The 23,311-nt window shown below is 47.0% G+C and overlaps 2 protein-coding genes across 6 annotated transcripts in view; one reads left to right on the top strand and one right to left on the bottom strand.

The window, feature by feature from the left end:
- LOC141094243 (uncharacterized) overlaps positions 1–23,311 on the bottom strand; it is a 1,213,871-nt gene that overhangs the window by 1,055,132 nt on the left and 135,428 nt on the right. The window lies entirely within an intron of this gene.
- Positions 1–23,311, top strand: part of LOC141094226 (uncharacterized) — a 754,752-nt gene that overhangs the window by 197,483 nt on the left and 533,958 nt on the right. For 3 of the 5 annotated variants that reach the window (XM_073580033.1, XM_073580031.1, XM_073580032.1), the window contains exon 6: positions 13,290–13,380. The exons of 1 other annotated variant lie outside the window; for it this stretch is intronic. In XM_073580033.1, coding sequence (XP_073436134.1) covers positions 13,290–13,380 — 91 coding nt within the window. Of the gene's footprint in view, positions 1–12,524; positions 12,705–12,786; positions 12,911–12,993; positions 13,092–13,289; positions 13,381–23,311 lie in introns of all 5 variants that reach the window. One more of the 5 variants, XM_073580036.1, reaches the window with a different exon arrangement.

Raw genomic sequence — 23,311 nt, forward strand, 5'->3', positions numbered from 1 at the left:
ACAAGTGGTCTGCGTGCGTATTCTGGGATTGCTAGGAAATCTTGTAATGGTATTTAGACAGCCTTGCAACCCAACACTGTTCTAGTGCTCCCAGCTTCTCGTTTTCTAGGCAGGCCAGAGGGTTGTTATCCGTCTACACTTGTATTTCTAACCCCAACAAATACTCAGCCATTCCAGCGCCAGCAACTTCAGTTTGAACAAATTGTAATTGTCCGGATTTTTCTCTGTCTCTCTGTGACCTTCTGGCATAAGTAATCACCTGCTCTCTTCCTTGTTGTAACTCTGCCAATAGTGCCCCCAGTCCTTATAGGCTTCCATTGGTGTACAGCACGAAGGGCTGTGAGAAGTCAGGGTATGCCAACATTGGGGCATCTGTCAATGCCTGAAATGAGTCCTTTTGTCATGTACCCCATTGAATGGATTGCCATTTGGCTCCCTCAGGCATGCCCCGCAACAACTCGTTGAGTGGTTACGCAATCTTGGCGAAGTCCCTTATGAACCTGCAGTAGTAGCCGGCCAGTACTAGGAATGCTCACAGTTCTCTCAGGTCGGTAGGCGTGGGCCACTTTACTAAGCCACTCCAGCCAGTGAAGATGCTCTTCAAACGTGGCAGAATAAATGATTATGTCATCCAGATAGACCAAAGTGGCTTCAAAGTTCAGGCCTGCCAAGCATTTTTCCATAAACCGCTGAAAGGTACCTTGTGCATTCGTCAGTCCGAAAGGCATCAGGTTGTACTCGAACAGGCCAATAGGGAGGATAAATGCTGTTTTCTGGCAGTTCTTCTCAGCCACAATGACTTGCCAGTAGCCACTGGCTAAATCAAGTGAGGAAAAATATTTGGCTTTTCCTAACGCAGATAGGGACTCCTCAATTCTGGGCAAGGGTTAGGAGTACACTTATTCAGTCTCCTGTAGTCCATGTAGAAACTCATGCAGGGTACCATCCTTTTTCCGAACTAACACAATGGGGGCCGCCCAGGGATTCCGGCTCTCGCGGTTCATGTGGGCCAACAGTTCTTTCACCTCCTTGTACATCTGAGGTGGTACGTGCCGATACCTCTCTTGAATGAGAGCAGTGGTAATTGTAGGGCTCGCATGAGGAATAGCATGGATGCACCCTAAGTCATCTTGATGCTGTGCAAACACCTCTTGATATCGCTGTAATAACTGTTCAACCTGCACAACTTATCTAACTCTGTGAGGTTGGACTCCATCTGTCCCAAGAGGTGAAGTCCAGCCAGTAGTTTACTTCGGTTTTCCTGACTATCAAGCGACACTGCAAAGGTCCATGGGTCTCTTCCCACAGATGTCAGTCCTATAGCTTCAGCTCTAAGGAGATCTTCCAGCATTGTGCAAACTTGGGCCACTTCTTGCCAGTAACGGCATAGTGAGTACAGTCTGTCCCACTGACAGTGTCACTGTGGATTCTGGTGTTATCAGTACTTCACCGAGATACTGGGAGGCAGCAGGAAACTTCTGAATTTTGCTGAGTCGCACTAGTTGCTGGAACACCTTCTTACTTGCTGGGTCATGTGTTGCACGGGTCCAATTGTTTTAAACTGGGCCCTCAGTTAAGAATTGTCCCACTTCTTTTAGCAAATTCATGCCCAGGGTTTCAGTGAGTCCTCCGCCTCCGGACCCCTTTGTCAACACTATTCCTTTTCAGCCAAGATCGTTCCTGCACACCCGGACAGACATCCACACTACTCCTGCTCCTGGGATAGGCAGTTGATTAGCCGCCACCAGTCGGATACTGTTTTCTTTTCTTTAGCAAGCAACTTCTGGAAATATGCCTCCGTGTCCATCAAGCAGTGAATGCGTTGCCCATTGAATTCAGCCCAGATAATGGGTCTCTCAGAGACAATATCCTCAGAATTCTCTTCTCCCTCTAAGGCTCGAAATCCCATGGTATGCTCTACGACCGTGCGGTGCATTAGTTTAATGGGCACACCATCTCCTTTCTCGATTCGGACAGTCTCTTGAAATGTTTCCCCTTCCACCACTGGTTCAACACTCGCTTGCGTTCTATGGGCTAAGTACACAGCATGACATGTTCTGAAAGTAGTGATTTTATCGCTCTGACCTCCCCTCACGTGAGGTCTTGTGATCAGCTAGAGGATTAGCAGAAAGGGTCCCCTTGATGCTGCACAGCTCACCTTGAATGTCCCAAATCTCTTCCCATATCTCCTGTACCCAGTCGGACTTAGTATGTGTTGACTCAGACGTGATCCCTTCATGACTCAAGACCGCGAGGGTGAGAACTGGAGCCTCTCTCTCTGAATCTCTAACTTTGGCCCTGACCTCATGAAAGCCCAGACCGGAATTCAGGCATGGGTGCTCATTTAAGATCTGTGTCACGACCTAGGTCTGGTTTGCTTTCTGCTTTTCCTTTTCCGGCCTGGTCATGGCAGGGATAACTATTTCTGCCTCCCTTTGGTTTGGAGGTGGCTATTTCTTGGTGCTCTTGCAGGAAGCCCTTGTCAGTGATAGCTTTGGTCCTTGGCTTGAGCAGCTGACCCGTTATACCCCAGTGTTCTTTCTGCCTCTGCCTTCCCGTACTTGTGTCTGACCTGTTCTCTGTACCTGTATTAGTGTGTATTCCCCTCCGTGTATGACTCGGCTTCATCTCTGACATCGCTCTCTGTCTCGCGTCTCTGGTACTTCTGCTTCTGTATAGTTAAGACCCTCGGCTTGTATTTGACCAAAAGTTCTATTTTCCCCTTTAAACACTACCCTTACTGACCATCACTGACTTGGCTCGTTTTGACCACTCTCTATTGCCACTTAGTGGCGCTGTGCATCTGCACTGTGCTGCAGGGACGACTTCTCTTCTCTCACCAACACCCCCTAGTAGAGTCTGCACATACCTGCAAAGTAGCTTCATTACATTACCACTGACCCTACATTTAAAAAGTTTGCACTTTTTTTTCCCTTCTGGTCATGGATTCGCTGCATTCCTTGGCTGACCAAATGACTAACCTGACACAGATGATGCAGGCATTATCCGTGGAGCATAGGACCTTGGCTACTTCTCAGAAGCAGGTGCAGAGTGAGGTTGTGGAGACAGTTAAGATAGTCTGGGGTGCGTCCTCTGTCAGTAAATTGATTGAGGTGACTGATATTTCTCTGCACCCTCCTGAACCATCTGTTAAACTACCTGCAGGGCCGGTTTTAGGCAAAGTGGGGCCCTAGGCAAAGTTTAAAATGGGGCCCCAAATGCTAACATATTGCACATCACACAGAAGCATTTCGACTGTATTTACATGCCCTGAGTTCAGGCCGCTAAATGAGTGTGATCGACAATATTGAAGTCGTTCAACACTGGTTTCCCGGCCTCTTTCTACCGTCTGAGAAAGAATGATGGGGACAGAACAATCACTAACGGATCACTAACAGATCACCATACAGTATCATGTTATCAGCAGCACATCTACAGTTTACGCCCCATAGTCCTCCATATAATATAATGTGCACCATAGTCCTCCATATAGTATAATACACTCCTCTGTCCTCCATATAGTATAATACACTCCCCATAGTCCTCCATATAGTATAATACACTCCTCGTAGTCCTCCATATAGTAAAATACACTCCTCATAGTCCTCCATATAGTATAATACACTCCTCCTAGTCCTCCATATATTAAAATACACTGCTCGGTCCTCCATATAGTATAATACACGACCAGTCAACCATGTAGTACAATTCATTTCTCATAGTATAATGTACCCCATAGTTCTTCACATAGTATAATGTGTTCCCCATAGTGCTCCATACAGCATAATGCAGCCCACATAAAGTAAATGCAGTCACCCCACAGAGCATAATGCAGCCACCCCGCAGAGTATAATGCATCCCCGCCATACAATATAATGTAACCATCCATACAGTAGAATATAATGCAGCCCCCCTCTTATAGTATAATGCAGCCACCCCTTAGAGCATAATGCAGCCACCCCACAGAATCTAATGTAACCCCACATAGAATATAATGCAGCCCCTCCATAGAATATATGGCAGCCCCCTCATAGAGTATAATGCAGCCCCCCATAGAATATAATGCAGCCCCTTATATAGTATAATGTAGCCCCTCCATAAAATACAATGTAGCCCTCCTCATATAGTACTGTATAATGCAGCCCTAATATAATATAATGTAGCCCCCTCATAAAGTAGAATGCAGCCCCCATACAATATAATCTAGCCCTGCCATAGAATATAATGCAGCCCCCCATAGAATGCAAGGTAGCCTCCTCATATAGTATAATGTAGCCCCCTCAGAGTATGATGTAATCACCTCCATAGAATATAATAAATATAATACAGCCCCCCATAGAATATAATGTAGTCCCAAATAGAATATAATATAGTCCACCTCCCCATAGAATATAATGTAGCCCGCCATATTATATAATAACACAGCCTCCCCCATATATTTAATGCATAATGTACCCCCCACAGTATATAGCACAGCCCACATGGTATACAGCACAGCCCCACATGGTATACAGCACAGCCCCACATGGTATATAGCACAGCCCACATGGCATACAGCACAGCCCCACATGGTATACAGTACAGCACCACATGGTATACAGTACAGCACCACATGGTATAAAGCACAGCCCTACATGGTATACAGCACAGCCCCCCCTCCCCCAGCACAGCACCATGGTATACAGCACAGCCCCACATGGTATACAGCACAGCCTTCCCTCCTCCAGCACAGCACCATGGTATGCAGCACAGCCCCCCCAGAACAGCACCATGGTATACAGCACAGCCCCCCCAGCACAGCACCATGGTGTACAGCACAACCCCCCAGCACAGCCCCATGGTATATAGCAGCACCCACAGCACAGTATCATGATATACAGCAAAGCTTCCCCAACAGAGCCCCCCAGCACAGCACCATGGTATACAGCACAGCCCCATGGTATACAGCACACCCTCCCAGCACAGCACCATGGTATACAGCACCCCACAGCACAGCCACATAGTATACAGCACCCCCCAGCACAGTCCCAAGGTATACAGCACCCCCCAGCACAGCCCCATGGTATACAGCACAGTCCCCACAGCACAGCCCCATGGTATACAGCACCCCCTCCCAGCACAGCCCCATGGTATACAGAACAGCCCCCCAGCACAGCCCCATGGTATACAGCACAGCACCATGATATACAGCACAGCTTCCCCCAGCAGAGCCCCCCCAGCACAGCACCATGGTATACAGCACCCCACAGCACATCCCCATAGTATACAGCACCCCCAGCACAGTCCCAAGGTATACAGCACCCCCCAGCACAGCCCCATGGTATACAGCACAGTCCCCACAGCACAGCCCCATGGTATACAGCACCCCCTCCCAGCACAGCCCCATGGTATACAGAACAGCCCCCCAGCACAGCCCCATGGTATACAGAACAGCACCATGATATACAGCACAGCTTCCCCCAGCAGAGCCCCCCCAGCACAGCACCATGGTATACAGCACAACCCCCAGCACAGCCCCATGGTATACAGCACCTACCCCAGCACAGCACCATGATATACAGCACAGCTTCCCCCCGGCAGAACCCCCCAAGCACAGCACCATGGTATACAGTACAGCCCCCCCGGCACAGCCTCATGGTATACAGCACCCCTCCAGCACAACCCCATGGTATACAGCACAGCCCCCACAGCACAGCCCCATGGTATACAGCACAGCCCCCCAGCACAGCACCATGGTATACAGCACCTTCTCCCAGCACAGAACCATGGTGTACAGCACCCCCCAGCACAGCCCCATGGTATACAGCACCCCTCCCCCAGCACAGCCCCATGCTATACAGCTCACTCCCCCAGCACAGCACCATGATATACAGCACAGCCCCATGGTATACTACTGCCCCATGGTGTACAGCACCCCTCCCCCAGCACAGCCCCATGGTATACAGCACAGCCCCCAGCACAGCACCATGATATACAGCACAGCCCCATGATATACAGCAACCCCCCAGCACAACCCCATGGTATACAGCACCCCCCAGCATGGCCCCATGATATACAGGACAGCCTCCCCAGCACAGTCCCTTGGTATACAACACAGCCCCCCCAGAATGGTTCCCCAGTCCAGTACTCACTGCTGCATTTTAAAAAAAAAACCTCTCCTCACCTTCTCCTCGTGCTTGCGCTGCTCCCGGCTCTTGTCTCCTGCTCTGCCTTGCACACAGTGAGAGCGCAATGACGTCATCACGCACCCGCTGTGTCAGAGGCAGAGTGGGGAATGATGGGAGAGGGAGCATCGGCTGACGCTCTCCTCCATCATTTTTTTGAACTGTACCGGCAGTCGCCTGTATAGTTCAATGTGGCGACGGGGGGAGTTGGCGCTGGGGGCAGACGGGCCCCCCTGCTTCACAGGGACCCCATAGCGGCTGCATGATGTGCCACTAGCTGGGGGCCCCTGGGGGAGCAGGAGCCCTAGGCAGCTGTCTGGTCTGACTGCCTCTAACGCCGGCCCTGACTACCTGATACCTTCTCTGGTGAGAAGGAAAAATTCTGCACAGTCAGGGATGGTGTAAACTGCTATTTTCCCGTAAACCCCTATCTTCGGGGGATAAGAGTCAGTGGGTGTGGATAGTTATGTCTTTACATAGGGAGGGTCCACAGTCTTGGGCTTTTTCCTTACCCCCTACCGCCCCTGAAAGAATGTCTGTGGATGGGTTCTTTGATGCTCTGGGACTGATTTATGATGAACCGGACCAAGTTAGGCTGGCAGAGGACACTATTATGGGGCACTTTCAGGGTAAGCTCTCAGCCGAGTGGTACTGCTTGGAGTTCCGGCGATGGTCCCGAGAGGTGTCCTGGAACGACTCGGCTCTCAGGTGCCAGTTCCGGAGGGGACTGTCAGATCACTTAAAGGATGCTCTAGCTCTTCACCCTCCTCCTAGCTCTTTGGAAGAGGCCATGACTCAGGTTGTCCGCATGGATCAGAGGTTACGGGATAGAAGAGTCATGCAACGAGAGGCTCTTTTCCTTCCTGGTATGCCAGAGCGCATACCACCTGCGGAGCCCATGGAAGTGGGAGCCATTACCTGCAAGAAAAAGGAGAGGAGACGTTGGCGAGTGGGCAAGCTTTAGTTTTACTGCGGTGATCCAGGATATTGGAAGAAGGACTGTCCCTCCTGCCCTCCGACTCCCAAGGTGCTGGGAAATGCCTAAGTCTGAGTAACTACCGGGGAGGTTGCTCAGACTCACAGGTACCTTTTTCCTCATCTCTTAAAGTACTGTTAAAAGTGGAACTTGGTGTTATGGACTGTGCTACTGCTACTTCGGCTTTTGTGGACTGTGGGTCTTCCATGAACCTGATTGACTCTAAATTGTTGGCCACCTGTAAGTTAGGGACAGTTAGGTTGCAGACTCACATTAAAATTGTGGCTATTGATTCTACACCCCTCACTAAGAACAGGGTTAATTTCATTACTGAGGAGTTTACCCTCAAGATGGGGGCCTTACACCAGGAGCGTATGTCATGCTTTGTCCTGGACAATCTCCCAGCCGGACTGGTGTTAGGTTTTCCTTGGTTGTAACTTTATAACCCGGTTATTGACTGGGGGTCCTGGGATACTGTAAAGTGGGGACCTAATTGTTCCAAATGTTGCCTTATTACTATGTCTGTGACATCTGTCGGTCTGGAGTGTATTCCGGAGTACCTGAAGGACTTTGAGGATGTGTTCTTGGAAAAAGAGGCTGAGTCTTTACCACCACACTATCCATTTGATTATACTACAGACATGGTTTCTGATGCTAAATTGTCCAAGGCCCGTTTATGCAATTTATCTGGTCCTGAGAGATCTGCCATGAAAGAATACATCTCAGAGTCTTCGTAAAGGGCATATGTGTCCCCTGTAACGACAGGGTTCTGCTTTGTTAAAAAAAAAAAAGATGGTGGCCTGCGCCTATGCCTCGATTTCCGAGAGCTAAATTAGATTACTGTGAGGAACACGTAACCTCTTCCGCTCATCCCTGATTTGTACAACCAATTGTCTGGGGCCAAGTGGTTTTCTAAATTAGACCTTTGGGGGGCATACAATCTTATCCGTATACGCGAGGTTGATGAGTGGAAAACTGCTTTTCTCACCTCTGAGGGGCTGTTTGAGAATTTGTTTATGCCTTTCGGTCTGACTAATGCGCCAGCAGTTTTCCAGAATTTTTATCAACCATGTCTTCTCTGACTTCATTGGGCCCTTTATGGTAGTCTATCTCGATAATATTCTGGTATACTCGGGGGATGAGCAGGATCACATTAGTCATTTTTGTACATTTCTCCAGAGGCTCTGGGAGAACTGTCTTTTTGATAAATCTGAGAAATGTTTATTTGTTGTTCACGAATTGTCTTTTCTGGGGTTTATCTTGTCTGCTGAGGGGTTTTGTATTGACCCCCTAGAAAGTTTCAGGCCATTGTTGATTGAGTGCAATCTAAATATCTTAAGGATCTCCAGCGTTTCTTGGCATTTGCGAATTATTATCGAAAATTTATATGGGTCTTTTCTTAAATTGTCAAACCCCTCACAGATTTAACTCAGAAGGGGTCTGATGTTAAGAATTGGCCGGCTCCTGCTGTAGCGGCCTCCTTGGCGTTGAAAAGATGTTTCATGTCCACCCCGATTTTGATTCAACCAGATCCGTCTGAACCGTTTATTGTAGAGGTGGATGCCTCAGAAGTGGGGGTGTGGGCGGTGTTGTCCCAGGGACCTGCCACTCTAATCAAGTTAAAGAAAGGAATTACGATGTGGAGAACCGAGAATTGTTGGCCATTAAATTGGTTTTTGAAGAATGAAGGCGGTCCATAGAATCACTGTAATTATAGACCATAAGAATCTGGCTTTTATTGAGTCATTCAAAAGACTGACTCCAAGACGGGTTAGTCACTGTTTTTTCTCTCGGTTTCAGTTCTCTATCACCTTTTGGCCAGGTTCTAAAAACATTAAGGCCGATGCCTTGTCTCGTAGCCTGGACCCGATGTCACCTCCTGAACCTCCTTCCTCCATTCTTCAGTGTGGTGTGGTGGTGTGGCTGGTGTTCCCTCGATGTTGGAGCTGGAGATTTGTGAGGCCCAATCTCTTGCTCCTCTGTCTATGCCTGTGGATAAGCTCTTCGTGCCTGTTCAACTTCATCTCAGGGTGCTCCAGGAATTTTATGATTCTGTTCTGAGTGGGCACCCTGGGATTGCGGCCACCCGTAGAACAATCGCTAGGTTGTTTTGGTGGTCCTCCATGGCCTCAGATGTGGTGAAGTTTGTGTCATCCTGTTTTGTATGTGCCCATGCTAAAAACCCGCATAATCGACTGGCCGGGAAATTGGTGCCATTGCCAATTCCTGATAGACCATGGACTCATCTGTCCATGGATTTTATCACCGATCTTCCTCCTTCTAATGGTAAAATGGTCATTTGGGTGGTGGTGGACAGGTTTAGTAAGCAGGTGCATTTTGTGCCCTTGTCCGGTTTACCTAATGCTGAGACGCTTGCTAAGTTGTTTGTCGAACATGTGGTGTGGTTACATGGTGTGCTTTTGAATGTGGTTTCGGACAGAGAGGTACAGTTTGTGTCAAAGTTCTGGAGGGCTTTCTGTAAAAGATTGGGTATCTGTTTGGCCTTTTCTTCTGCTTACTATCCTGAGACCAATGGTCAGACAGAAAGGACCAATCAGTCTCAGGAACAAATTTTGCGACGCCTGGACACTGCTCGGCAGGACGACTGGTTTGCCTCTTTGCTTATTACTGAGTTTGCTTTTAATAACTGCATTAATCAGTCCACGGGCACCTCCCCTTTCTTCTGTAATGATGGGTTTCACACTCATTTTGGGGAATTTTCCCGACTTGATTCGGGATGTCCTGGGGCTGATTTTACGGTGCAATGGTTGGCGAAGGTGTGGCAGAAGATTCAGAGGTATATTGGTGGGGCTCAGAAGAAATATAAATTCTTTGCTGATAAAAAAACGTTCTGTAGGGCCAAAATTCCGGGTTGGGAAAAAGTATGGTTGTCGGGGTCTAAATTCATTGGCCATTGCGAGATTATGGAGGTGGTCAATCCGGTGTTCTTACGCTTGCGCCTTCCTCCATCTCTCCTGATCCTTAATGTGTTCCTTAAGGCTCTTTTGAAACCGTTGGGTTCTTCCTTGGGGAAATCTCCTTCTCCTCCACCACCGGTGTCAGTGGAGGGCCAGAATGAATTTGAGGTGGAACGGATTGCGGATTCCCGCATGGTCTGTCGTTCCCTTCAGTACCTTATTCATTGGAACATTACGGTCCTGAGGACCGGTCCTGGGTTCGGGCATGGTTGGTCCATGTGAATCGATTGGTCTGGGCCTTTCACACACGCTATCCTGGGAAACCTGGGAGTCCGGTGGGGCCCCTTGATAGGAGTGTACTGTCATGACTCAGGTCGGGTTTTGCTTTCTGCTTTTCCTTTTACAGCCTGGTCATGGCGGGATTAACTATTTCTGCCTCTCTTTGGTTCAGAGGTTGCTATTTCTTGGTGCTCTTGCAGGAAGCCCATGTCAGTGATAGCTTTGGTCCTTGGCTTGAGCAGCTGACCAGTTATACCCCAGTGTTCCTATTGCCTCTGCCTTCCCTACTTGTGTCTGACCTGTTCTCTGTACCTGACTTAATGTTATTCTGGGGTGTATTCCCCTCCGTGTATGACTCGGGTTCAACTCTGACATCGCTATCTGTCTCACGTCTCTGGCACTTCTGCTTCCATCTGGATAAGACTTTCAACTTGTATTTGACCATGAGTTCTGTTTTCCTCTTTAAACACAACCCTTGTTGACCGTTACTAACTTGGCTTGTTTTGACCATTCTCTATCGCAACCTAGTGGCGCTGTGCAACTGCACTGTGCTGCTGTGTTGCAGGTGCGACTTCTCTTCTCTCACCAGCACCCCCTAGTGGAGTCTGCACATACCTGCCAAGCGGCTGCATTACAATCTGCTTCATAGAGGCATCCTTCAGTCCAGCAACGAGTTGGTCCCACATCACTTCGTCCAAAGGACCCAGCCCTCAGCTCCCATCTTGGGTCTTTTTGGTGATATGGGCCATCACTTCATGCTATGCATTAACATACTAAGCTATGGCCTCACTTTTCCCTTGGACCCGCTAGAACAACCGCATGCTGAGGTGCCTTAAGTCCGTGGTGTCCCCATGCACATCCTCCAAGATTTTTATCACCTTTTCCACAGTGTCGCGATCCCTAGGTGGGCGGTACATATCCGTCTGACTGGCCTCCCCATTAGGGGTCAGGAGGGTTAACTCGGCATGAATGGAAGGAGTCAAGGGATACATGCGTAGCATGCTTTTCAGCATCTTTGCCCAGTCCCACAGCGACACTGCTCACTGTGAACTTGGGAAGGTTGCTGAGCATAGCCATCAAGTGTATATTTCACGTGCCGGATTTGGTTCACAGACTAGTCCGCCATCTCTATATCTGATGTTGCATCCTGTCGAATACGCCAAAAGTAATGCGGGTATCTGGATGCATCGAGCAGAGATCATGAGGTGGAAACAAACAAGGGTTGACATAATGCTATTTATATACAACAGTAACTTTCAAACAATTAGTGTTAGTAGCTATGCAATTTAACAGTAGAGGGAATAACAACAGGTTTAGACTAAACAAGAAAGTCTTTCACTAGTTAATGCTAGTGTCCTTTTCACAAACATGGTGCGCCCAGTCTTGGGAGTCACCACTTGTGTTCTCACCCAAAATTCTGGTTCTAGCAGGGGTCACCGGGTTTTCCCACTAGACCGCAAGTCTCTTCCTGAAATAGTGTATTAAAGCCCGTTGAGCCTCTAACGCACCAACCGGCCTCCTCCCAACCTGTACTCCTAATCCCAGCTGATCCTGGTACCATTGATAATAGCTGGAAGTGACGGCCTTGCTCACTCACATCATTCCTCCTCAATCGCAGGAGTGCCTCTCCTATCGCAGTCTCTGCAAGGGTCTTCTCAGCTTGACCATCGGCGGAAGTCTCTCATACTCAAGGCAGAGAGGACTGAGCATCAGCTCTTGACAGGCATAGTTGGGACTCGGAGACTTGACCAGCACTGTACGCATCTTCTGGCTCTGATGAGTGTAAGCTGTTTTTGGGGATATCATCTGGAGAATCCAGACCTTGCCAGATGGTGACCAACATCTGGGTGGCGTAAACTCCCCACTGAGGCCTGCCACGCTGTTCTCAGCAGTGTCTCCGCTCCCTTACCTGGTGCCAAATATCCTCATGAATGGGCGTGCAGGACTTTTAGAACAAGGAAGTCTTTCCTGTGGGTTACCTGATCCAGTCAAGAACACAAGGTCACTACCCCTGCAACCCTTCCAGCATACTTTGGTTCCACTTGATTTTGGACTGGGCAGCAGATGGCAGCCTCTCCTAATCAATAGCACCTTCTGCAAGAGTTCTCCAGATATGTCATGGCTAGAGGGGTGAGGACTCTGGAAATGTTTGTATTGAGATTTATTAATGTGTCTCTCCATAACCAGGATTACACTGTAGTGAAGAAGACCTCTGGTGAGCGCTGTCAGGACCCTTTGTCTGAGGGATGGGGAAGACCCCTGAGCCCAATCACAGGGCCTCCACCTCACCCCCTGAAACATGAGGACATCAATGACCAGAAGATCCTAAAACTAACCTACACGATGATTGAGCTGCTGACTGGAGAGGTGACACTGCTGGGAATGCTGGGACATTATACAGTAATGCTAAGAAGGGATTGGGGTATGACAGTATCATTGTATGCGTCAGGTTCCTATACGGTGTTAGGATGTCTCCGTATATTTCTCCATGGAGGAGTGGGAGTATTTAGAAGGACACAAAGATCTTTACAAAGACGTCATGATGGAGGTTCCCCAGCCCCTCACATCACCAGGTAATAGACAGGACTAAATACACACGGCCTATAATTATCTGTATGTAAAGAATGAATTCAGTCCCTGTTTGTGTTTCCTCCAGATCTATCCAGTAAGAGGACAACACCCGAGAGATGTCCCCGTCCTCTTCTTCCACAGGACTGTAAACAAGAAGATCTCGATGTTCCTCAGGATCATCAGGTAGATGGACAGAAGGTGTCATGAGATCTCCTCTATGATGTGTAGACGGCTGTGAAGGTCTTGTGCTCAGTCTTGTTTTATCCACCAGTATTATATGTTTTATACTTGTGTAATGAGAGCGGTGGAGATGGCAGGATTAGAGCTGATCATAGATGTGACTTCTCCATCTGTCTGTGACTTTTACAATATTTGTTTCAGGGTGAAGATCTGACCCATATTAATACTACAGAGACATATGTGAGAGGTGATGAGCGGTGTAAAGAGGAGATTCCTACATATGACTACCCAGGTGAGTAGTGACCAGTAAATGCAGAGAAGTCACAGAGTCTACTGTAATTATATGTTGAATTTCTACCGGCCGTACCGGTCCTGGAAGGACAGTCAAGTGAGAGGACAAACCGTTTTGAGGTCAACAAAAAATATCTAGGTAGATCAGGAAAGGATTTAGGCTGTGTGCCCACGTAAGCATTTTTTAAGCATTTTTGAAGCGTTTATCCCTGTCAAAACGCTTCAAAAACACATACAAGAAGCATCCCATTCATTTTAAATCAATTCCACACTTTTTGTGCAATTTGATGCGTTTTTTTCCACTCAAAAAAAGCTTAGCGGTAAAAAATGCAGCATGCTCATTAATTTTGCGGGAAAATCCGCGTTTTTAGCTATTTTCTATGAGTCAGAAGACACGCGGAAAAAAACGCATCAAAAACACGTGTTTTTCCACTAAAAACGCGCAGAAATAAAACGTGCGCTTTCTGGGAAGGAGTCCGGTTTTTAAGCAGAAATTTTCTGCATACGTGGGCACAAAGCCTTAGGAGTAGGGTCCGGTAATAATCTACTCAAAACCGGGTAACAACTTAACTGTGGCTTATTTGACTTTAAGGGTATGTGTCCACGGTTCGGATATGCAGCGCTTTGGACGCAGTGGAAACCCGGCTCTGCCCAAAGCGCTGCCGGCTTTTGTACTCGGTGATTTCGCATGTGTTCATTGAACCATGTGGAATCACTGCATCCTATTCATAGACTGCGTTATTTATCTTGCGGAGACTGAGCGTCTCCGCAAGATAAATAGACATGCTGCAGTCTATAAAGATGCGCCGCATGTCCGGTTACGCAGGGCCGCGCTTGCGTAGTGGAGACGGGATTTCATAAAATCCCCTCCACTATGCTGTAACAGCTGGACGCTGCGGATTGCACGCTGCGGCTGTATGCAGAGTCCAATCCGCAGCAAATCCTGGAGGAATCCTGACTATGGAAACATACCCTTACACAATGAACTAAGTGACCCTGTGAATTTAGTGCAGCATCTCCACCAGCGCAGCCATGGACTATATTGGGAAGGCTGGTTAGAAAAGTGACAGTGCAGGAGCATGCCAGTACAAGAACATTACAGAGTAGTCATGGTGAGACGTGACATGGCAGCATATGAAGTTCTTCTATGTACAAAGGTGTTTCTCTATACCTTCTCTACACAACTGATTATTGATACCCTACTTTATGTGATGTGTTTGTTGGATGAGTTCACTTGGGAAGAATAAAGACGTATCCTGATGCAGAAATGAGCAAACTTTTTTGAAATGACCATACTGCTAAGAATTATTATTATTATTATTATTATTATTATTATTATTATTATTTATTTATATAGCACCATTGATTCCATGGTGCTGTACATGAGAAGGGGTTACATACAAATTACAGATATCACTTACAGTAAACAAACTAACAATCACAGACTGATATAGAGGGGAGAGAGGACCCTGCCCTTTCGGGCTTACATGCTACAGGATGGTGGGGAAGGAGACAGTAGGTAGGGGGGGTTGCAGCAGCTCCAGTGATGGTGAGGCAGTAGCTCCAGTAGTGGTGAGGAGGCAGTGGGGATCATTGCAGGCGGTAAGCTTTCCTGAAGAGATGGGTTTTCAGGTTCCGTCTGAAGGATCCGTGTGTGGTTGATAGCCGGACATGTTGGGGCAGGGAATTCCACAGGATGGGGGCTATTCGGGAGAAGTCTTGGAGGCGGTTGGGTGAAGAGCGAATAAGTGTGGAGGAGAGAAGGAGGTCTTGGGAGGACCGGAGATTACGTGAGGGAAGGTATCGGGAGATTAGTTTAGAGATGTATGGAGGAGACAGGTTGTAGATGGCCTTGTAGGTCAGTATTAGTAATTTGAATTGAATACGCTGAGGGAGTGGGAGCCAGTGAAGAGATTTGTAGAGGGGAGAAGCGGAAGAGTAGCGAGGAGAGAGATGAATTAGTCGGGTGGCAGAGTTGAGGATGGACTGGAGAGGTACAAGGGTGTTAGCAGGGAGGCCACAGAAAAGGATGTTGCAATAGTTGAGGCGGGAGATGATGAGGGCATGCACAAGCATTTTAGTAGAATGAGGGTTGAGGAAGGGACGGATTCTGGAAATATTTTTGAGCTGGAGGCGACAGGAGGTGGAGAGAGCTTGGATGTGCGGTTTGAAGGACAGGGCAGAGTCAAGGTTTACTCCGAGGCAGCGGACCTCTGGTACGGGGGAAAGCGTGATGTTGTAAATTATTATAGAAAGGTTGGGAAAGGAAGATCTGTGAGATGGGGGAAAGATGATCAGTTCAGATTTGTCCACATTGAGTTTGAGGAAGTGAGAGGAGAAGAAGGAGGATATGGCTGATAGACACTCTGGGATTCTGGAGGGCAGAGAGGTGATGTCTGGGCCATAGAGGTAGATCTGAGTATCATCGGCATAAAGGTGGTACTGGAATCCGTGGGACTTTATGAGTTGCCCCAGGCCAAGTGTGTAGATTAAGAAGAGTAGGGGTCCTAGAACAGAGCCTTGGGGGACTCCAACAGAGAGAGGGTGGGATGAGGAGGTAGTGTGGGAGTGGGAGATGCTGAATGTGTGGTTGGAAAGGTATGAGGAGATCTAGGATAGGGCGAGGACTTTGTTGCCAAAGGAGGAGAGGATCTGTAGTAGGAGGCAGTGGTCAACTGTGTCGAAAGCAGAAGACAGGTCTAGAAGCAGGAGTATAGAGTATTGTCCGTTAGCTTTGGCTGTATGTAGGTCGTTGGTAATTTTGGTCAGGGCTGTCTCAGTGGAATGATGGGGGCGGAAGCCAGATTGTAGATTGTCAAAGAGCAAGTTAGATGAGAGGTGGGAGGAAAGTTCAGCGTGGACATGCTGCTCCAGGAGTTTAGAAGCGAATGGGAGCAGCGATATTGGGCGATAGCTGGACGTGGCTGTTGGATCGAGGGTTGGCTTTTTAAGGATAGGCGTGATTGTGGTATGTTTGAAAGCAGAAGGGAAGGTACCAGAGGTTAGTGATAGGTTGAAGAGGTGGGTTAGGGATGGTATAAGAGTGGTGGTGATGTTGGGGAGGAGGTGGGATGGGATTGGGTCAAGCGCACAAGTGGTGAGGTGTGATTTGGAGAGAAGATGAGCAAGCTCCCCTTCAGTGATGTTAGATAAGGAGGTTATGGGGTTTGGGCATTGGTCTGGTATACAAAGGGGTTGTGGTGGTTGGGCAATAAAGACTTGCCGTGTTTGGTCTAACTTGTTTTTGAAGTGTGCTGCAAAGTCCTCGGCAGAGATTAGGGAAGTCGGAGGGGGCAGTGGTGGGCGGAGGAGGGAGTTAAAAGTATTGAACAACTGTTTGGGGTTGTGGGATAAGGAAGATACAAGGGATGTAAAGAAGGCCTGTTTAGCAGAGGTGAGAGCTGATTTGAATGCAAGTGTTGCTTGTTTGAGTGCAGTGAAGTCATCTTACGAATGCGTTTTCTTCCAGCGTCGTTCTGCAATTCTGGACGCTTGCCGAAGCTTTTTAGTGGTGTTATTGTGCCAGGGTTGTATATTGATTCGGCGCACTCTGTTATGCATGACAGAATGCAAGAATAAAGATCATTTTCCCCCCTCTGCATTTGGCTGCGTGCGGGGATCAGGCAGCATAGTTACACCATTAACCTGCATATTGACTACATATTTGCAGGTCAACAATGTTATTTCTGGTGGTGAATTCCCTTTAACATAGCACAAAAATGTACCAGTAACAATGCTCACAACCCGGGCGTAGAATGAGTTCAGTAGCTGGTCCTGATATATGGTCTCACATCCTTGTATATACTCCCCTAGCCTGGTATATGCTCCCCTTGCCTGGTATATCCTTCTCCAGCCTAGTATATGCTCCCCCAGCCTGGTATAGGCTCCCCTATTGTGGTATATTCTCCCTAGACTAGTATATGCTCCCCTAGCCTGGTATATGCTTCCCCAGTGTGATATATGCTTCTCCAGCCTGGTGTATGCTCCTGCACCCTGGTGCATGCTTCTCCACCCTGGTATATGCTCCTCCATCCTGGTATATGCTCCCCCAGCCTGGTATATGCTCCCCCAGCCTGGTATATGCTCCCCTATTGTGGTATATTCTCCCTAGACTAGTATATGCTCCCCTAGCCTGGTATATGCTTCCCCAGTGTGATATATGCTCCTCCAGCCTGGTGTATGCTCCTGCACCCTGGTGTATGCTTCCCCACCCTGGTATATGCTCCTCCATCCTGGTATGTGCTCCCATAGCCCAGCATATGCTCCCCCAGCAAGGTATATGCTCCTCTAGTCTGGTGTATGATCCTAAACCCTGGTATATCCTCCTCCACCCTGGTATATGCTCCCTTAGCCCAGCATATCCTCCTCCACCCTATTATATGCTCCCCCATTCTAGTGTATGCTCCCCCACCCTGGTATATGCTCCTCCAGCCTGGTAAATTATCCCCCCATCCTTGTCCCCAGTCTTTCATGCGTTCACCAATCCTGGTCCCCCAACCTATTATATGCTTCCCAGTCTGGCATATGCTCCCCCATTCTAGTATATGCTCCTCCAGCATGGTGCATGGAGGGAGGACTTGGAGCTGCCACGAGATGAATCCAAATTAGACGAGCCAATTCACATGTGGAGGGTGCACGTCCAAGCTAGTTAGCATAGCGAAATCAGGAAAAAAGGAGAATGACGGCACTCCAGGAATAATGAAAAAAATATATATTTTATTGTGGCAAATTAAGCCATATTAAAATCAAGTTGCCTGACGCGTTTTGAGTGCCTGGTGTGCACTCTTGGTCATAGGATACATAAAACTGGTACAGCCACAATGACATACACAAAACTTAACCAATGAAAAAACACACAATCATGAAAAACACATGTGCAATAGACAAAGTGAGAACGCATGTGAAAGGCAAATGAATGGGTTAAATCGCATGTAGAGCAGACCAATGGATGTATAGCAGTTCATTCATGAACAAAAATAAATTAAATCGCATGTATAACAACTCAATAAAAATACAATTAATCATTTTTAAAGTTCATACCCAGGGGGAATCTGATATTGAGTTTCAGAATCAAAAAAAAAAAAAACTTCTTGCATAAAAGGCATTTTCTTGTTTGACACCTTCATGTGCAGGATTTAACACTTTTTCAGAAGCAAAAAATCTGCAAAATGTAAAAATGCAAAACTGCCATGGTGAAAGTTCACAAATGTTTGACAATACCAGAGTAACAAGCATTTTGGCCAGAAACATAAGAGACTGAGAAAAAACAAAAAACACACAATCATGGAAAATGCATGTGCAAAAACAAAAAATGAAAAAGCATCTGAGAGACAGATTAATGGGTTAAATCACATATAAAACAGATCAATGGATGTTTAACGGTTTATTCATGAACAAAAGTCAATTAGATCGCATGTATAACCACTTAATAAATATAAATAAATCATTTTCTGATAAGCTTTTATGAAGAGGTAAGTTCCGGACTGGACCAAGAGAATGCAGTGGATATGGGGAGAAAAATTATTAACATCAGAAAAATTATATTTTTCTTCCCACCATGCCATGTATAGTATCGCCAGAGAAGGGGAGAATTTTAAGCCCATCGGGGCACCAAGGATTTGCAAAAAAAAACTTACTATTAAACATAAAAAAATTATGTTTGAGCAAATATGTAAGACTAGTTTCACACTAGCGTATTTTCCACGCAGCGCTCGGTGCCGCTAAGCCCTGTCCCCTGCCGGCTCCCTGCCCACCCCATCCGGTCATCTCCTCCTACTATCGCACACAGCTGCATACCATCTGCGCACCCTATCTTTGGCATAGGGTGCACAGACCATGCGCTGGCCGTGCGCTAGTAGGATTTTAGCGTGCGCTGCGCACTTTTGAAGGTGCGCCGAGCGCGCCAAAATGCAACATGGTGCGTTCGGCGCACACCGGCGCACCTTCAAAAGTGCGCAGCACACGCAAAAATCCTACCAGCGCATAGTCTGCGCACCCTATGCTAAAGATAGGGTGCGCAGATCGCATGCAGCCGTGTGCGATAGTAGGCGGCGATGACCGGATGGGGCGGGCAGGGAGCTGGCAGGGGGCGGGGCTTAGCAGCACCGAGCACTGCGTGGAAAATACGCTAGTGTGAAACTAGCCTAAGTGCATCGATCAAAAAGGATTTAAGTTCCACAGAGTAATTACTGAAACAATTTAAATGATGGTTGATAGCTTGTAAAGCAAGGTTGCGGGGGATAGAAGAGGAAAGGTTGACAACGTCGCATGTGAAAAAACAACAACATTTTTTCCCACTGTATACTATCAAACGCCATTAAAACAGAAGTGGAATTTTTCAGATAACCAGGGATTCTTAACACTAAAGGTTGCAAATGGCTGTCCACCCAAGAAATGAGATTTTCATTGAGGGAACCTATACTTGAGATAATGGGTCTTAATGGAGGAGGAAAAACCTCTTTGTGAACTTTCACCATGGAAATTCTGCATCTTTTAGATTTTTTGCTTTTGAAAAAGTGTTATATCCTGCACGTGGAGGTGACAAAGAAAAAATGCTTTTCATGCGGGAAGCTTTTTGGATTCTGAAACTCAATACCAGATTCCCCCTGGGTATGAACTCCAAAAATGATTTATTTTATATTTATTAAGTGGTTATACATGTGATCTAATTTATTTTTGTTCATGAATAAACCGTTAAACATCCATTGATCTGTTTTATATGTGATTTAACCCATTAATCTGTCTCTCAGATGCTTTTTCATTTTTTGTTTTTGCACATGCATTTTCCATGATTGTGTGTTTTTTGTTTTTTCTCAATCTCTTATGTTTCTGGCCAAAATGCTTGTTACTCTGGTATTGTCAAACATTTGTGAACTTTCACCGTGGCAGTTTTGCATTTTTACATTTTGCAGATTTTTTGCTTCTGAAAAAGTGTTAAATCCTGCACATGAAGGTGTCAAACAAGAAAATGCCTTTTATGCAAGAAGTTTTTTTTTTTTTTTTGGATTCTGAAACTCAATATCAGATTCCCCCTGGGTATGAACTTTAAAAATGATTCATTATATTTTTATTGAGTTGTTATACATGCGATTTAATTTATTTTTATTTTTGTTCATGAATGAACTGCTCTACATCCATTGGTCTGTTCTACATGCGATTTAACCCATTAATTTGCCTTTCACGTGCGTTCTCACTTTGTCTATTGCACATGTGTTTTTCATGATTGTGTGTTTTTTCATTGGTTGATTTATGTGTATGTCATTGTGGCTGTACCAGTTTTATGTATCCTATGACCAAGAGTGCACACCAGGCACTCAAAACGCGTCAGGCAACTTGATTTTAATATGGCTTAATTTGCCACAATAAAATATATATTTTTTTCATTATTCCTGGAGTGCCGTCATTCTCCTTTTTTCCTCGCTCCTCCAGCATGGTACAGTATATGCTCCTCAAGCCTGGTATATGGTTCTGCTTCCTGGTATATGCTCCCTCAGCCTCGTATATGCTCCCCTATCCTATTCTAGTATATGCTCCCCCAGCCTGGTATATGGTCCACTAGCCTGGTCCCCCAGCCTATTATATGCTCCCCCAGTCTGATATATGCTCCCCCGTCTGGTATATGATCCTGCATCCTGGTATATGCGCCTCCATCCTTGTGTATGCTTCGCCATCCTTGTATATGTCCCTCTAGCCTGGTATATCCTCCTCCAGTCGGTTATATATCCCCAGTCTGATATATGCTCCCCCAGCCTGATTTACAGCTCTAGCAAAAATTAAGAGCCCACTGCACAGTTTTATAAAAGTCAGCTTCTCTACATGTCTGACAGCCATTCCATCCCAGTGTCTGTTGAAGTCCAACCAGAGTACACCTCATTCTACTTAATGTGCTTCTGCTTAGGTGATCACCTGAACAAAATATTATTTAACGAAGGAAAGCATAAAAAAACCCTACTGTGGTGTTCACAATCCTCTTGCAATAGGACAACCTGGATGCCAAAACAAGTCCTAGTAACGTCCAAGAAGTAATAGGAATAAAAAAAATTGCTTTTAACCATGCCAAAAGAGTTGAAAAGAAAAGGCTTGAGTGAGGAAAAGAAGGGCTCAATTCTGGCTTTACTGGCTGAAGGATACAGTGAGCATCATGTTTCCTCCATCCTTAAAATTTCTAAGATGGCAGTCCATTTCAACAAGGTCAAGCAGCAGACATTGGGGACAACAAAGCTACAGACTGTCAGAGGGCGAAAACGACTCTCCACTGACCGGGATGACCATCATCTTCTTCGAATGTCACTCAGCAACCGCAGGATGACATCAAGTGACCTACAAAAGGAATGGCAAATGGCAGCTGGGGTGAAGTGCACGGCAAGGACAGTTTGTAACAGGCTCCTAGAGGCAGGGCTCAGGTCATGTAAAGCTAGAAAAAAGCCTTTCATCAATGAGAAGCAAAGGAGAGCCAGGATGAAGTTCACATATTATGTCATTGGTGGGAAATACCCTAAGGGGGAGAAGGGGAAACAGGCCTGGTAGGCTCCACTGCAGCCTTGGTTGTTCCACCCCTAAATTGAAAGATACGGATTGCCAGTCTGTAAAGGTGTAGTACCCCCATGAAAGAAAAGAAGGGGAGACCTCCCGTTGAGCCCAATGTGTGTCCGGGTTGATTTACCCCAGTAGAAGTGTGGGAATTGTCACATAGGCGCAAGTGCCTGCGGGTAGCCTTCAGCTACTCGGAGCTTAGGTGCTCCAGGCTCTGCCCAGCACCCTGTGAAGAGCTGAATTGCTCCAGACTCTGCTCGGCAACCTGTCATACAAGACAAAGAACGGTAAAAGGGGTTACACCAAAAAGGGGAAATGTACGGGATTGTCATGGACGACAATGGTCATAGGAAGGAGGTATGTAGAAGGGTGGACTAAGACGTGGACTGGTCTGACTGTAAATAGTTAATATGTATATGGGTTATGGGACATGCATCTCTGTAACTGTATTAGTATGTCTCATATTGTTATAAATGTACAGGTACTGATGTTCAGAACAGGAGATAGGAACATTAGAGTTCAGAATCCAGCTACTAGTGGGAGACATAACACCAGGGAAGGTCTGAGAACAATCTGGAAGGTGGGCGGAGCAAGTGGGGGATTTCCAGGTTCAGAGGATAAAAAGGGTTTTCCCAGACCGAGAGAGCTCAGAGAAGGGGGTGGCCCCTGGAAGACAGCTGAAAAAAGGAGAACCTGGGGTACCAAATTGTTGGAGAGCTGGGCACTGAAGAGAAGTAGGTGTGGCAGCGGGTGGATGGGCCGAGTAGGTACTGTAGTACTGTGCCGGTGGCCTAAGGCAGGTGCAGTGAAACAGGATGAAATGATGTTGCATCGGGAAAGCTGAGGAGGGAAGGAGACGTGTAACAGGTACCCAGGCAGGTGTATGGAAGCTGTCCGAAAGGTTGCTGTGTTCTGGAAAAGAATAAACCGTTTGTGAGAGAAGCATTCCTGGCTCTGGACTCCAGTCTTTTCGCTCATCGAGGAAAGGAACGGGGACTGTATCGGGAGTATAGAGTGTGCTGTAGCGACCACCCCCGGTTGGCGCACGTTTCTACAGTAACCAACAGGAAACTCAGGGAGAAGTCATCAGCAACAATATAGGTTCAAGTATTTTGATAAGCACAGAACTGTCCAGAGAGCTGAATAGCTCAGAAGGAAGAGCTGCTGACTGGTGCACAAGAGCTGCTAGGTTTGAATCCTGACAGGTACTGTTTGCACTGATCCCAGGCGCCGGATGTTGAGGACAGCTCCCATCATTGTCCTCTGCTCTGCCTGTGATCAACGGGAGCTGGGGACAATATTGAGATTGTATTCAGCCCCCGCTGTCTACATAGAGTGTAAAATTAAGAATAAAAAATCACATTATAGTCACCTTAAGGGCTTATACTCATCTGCGAGGA

Source organism: Dendrobates tinctorius, unplaced genomic scaffold (genome assembly GCF_039654945.1).
Source record: "Dendrobates tinctorius isolate UK_male_01 unplaced genomic scaffold, ASM3965494v1 ptg000063l, whole genome shotgun sequence".
Lineage (NCBI taxonomy): Eukaryota > Metazoa > Chordata > Amphibia > Anura > Dendrobatidae > Dendrobates > Dendrobates tinctorius.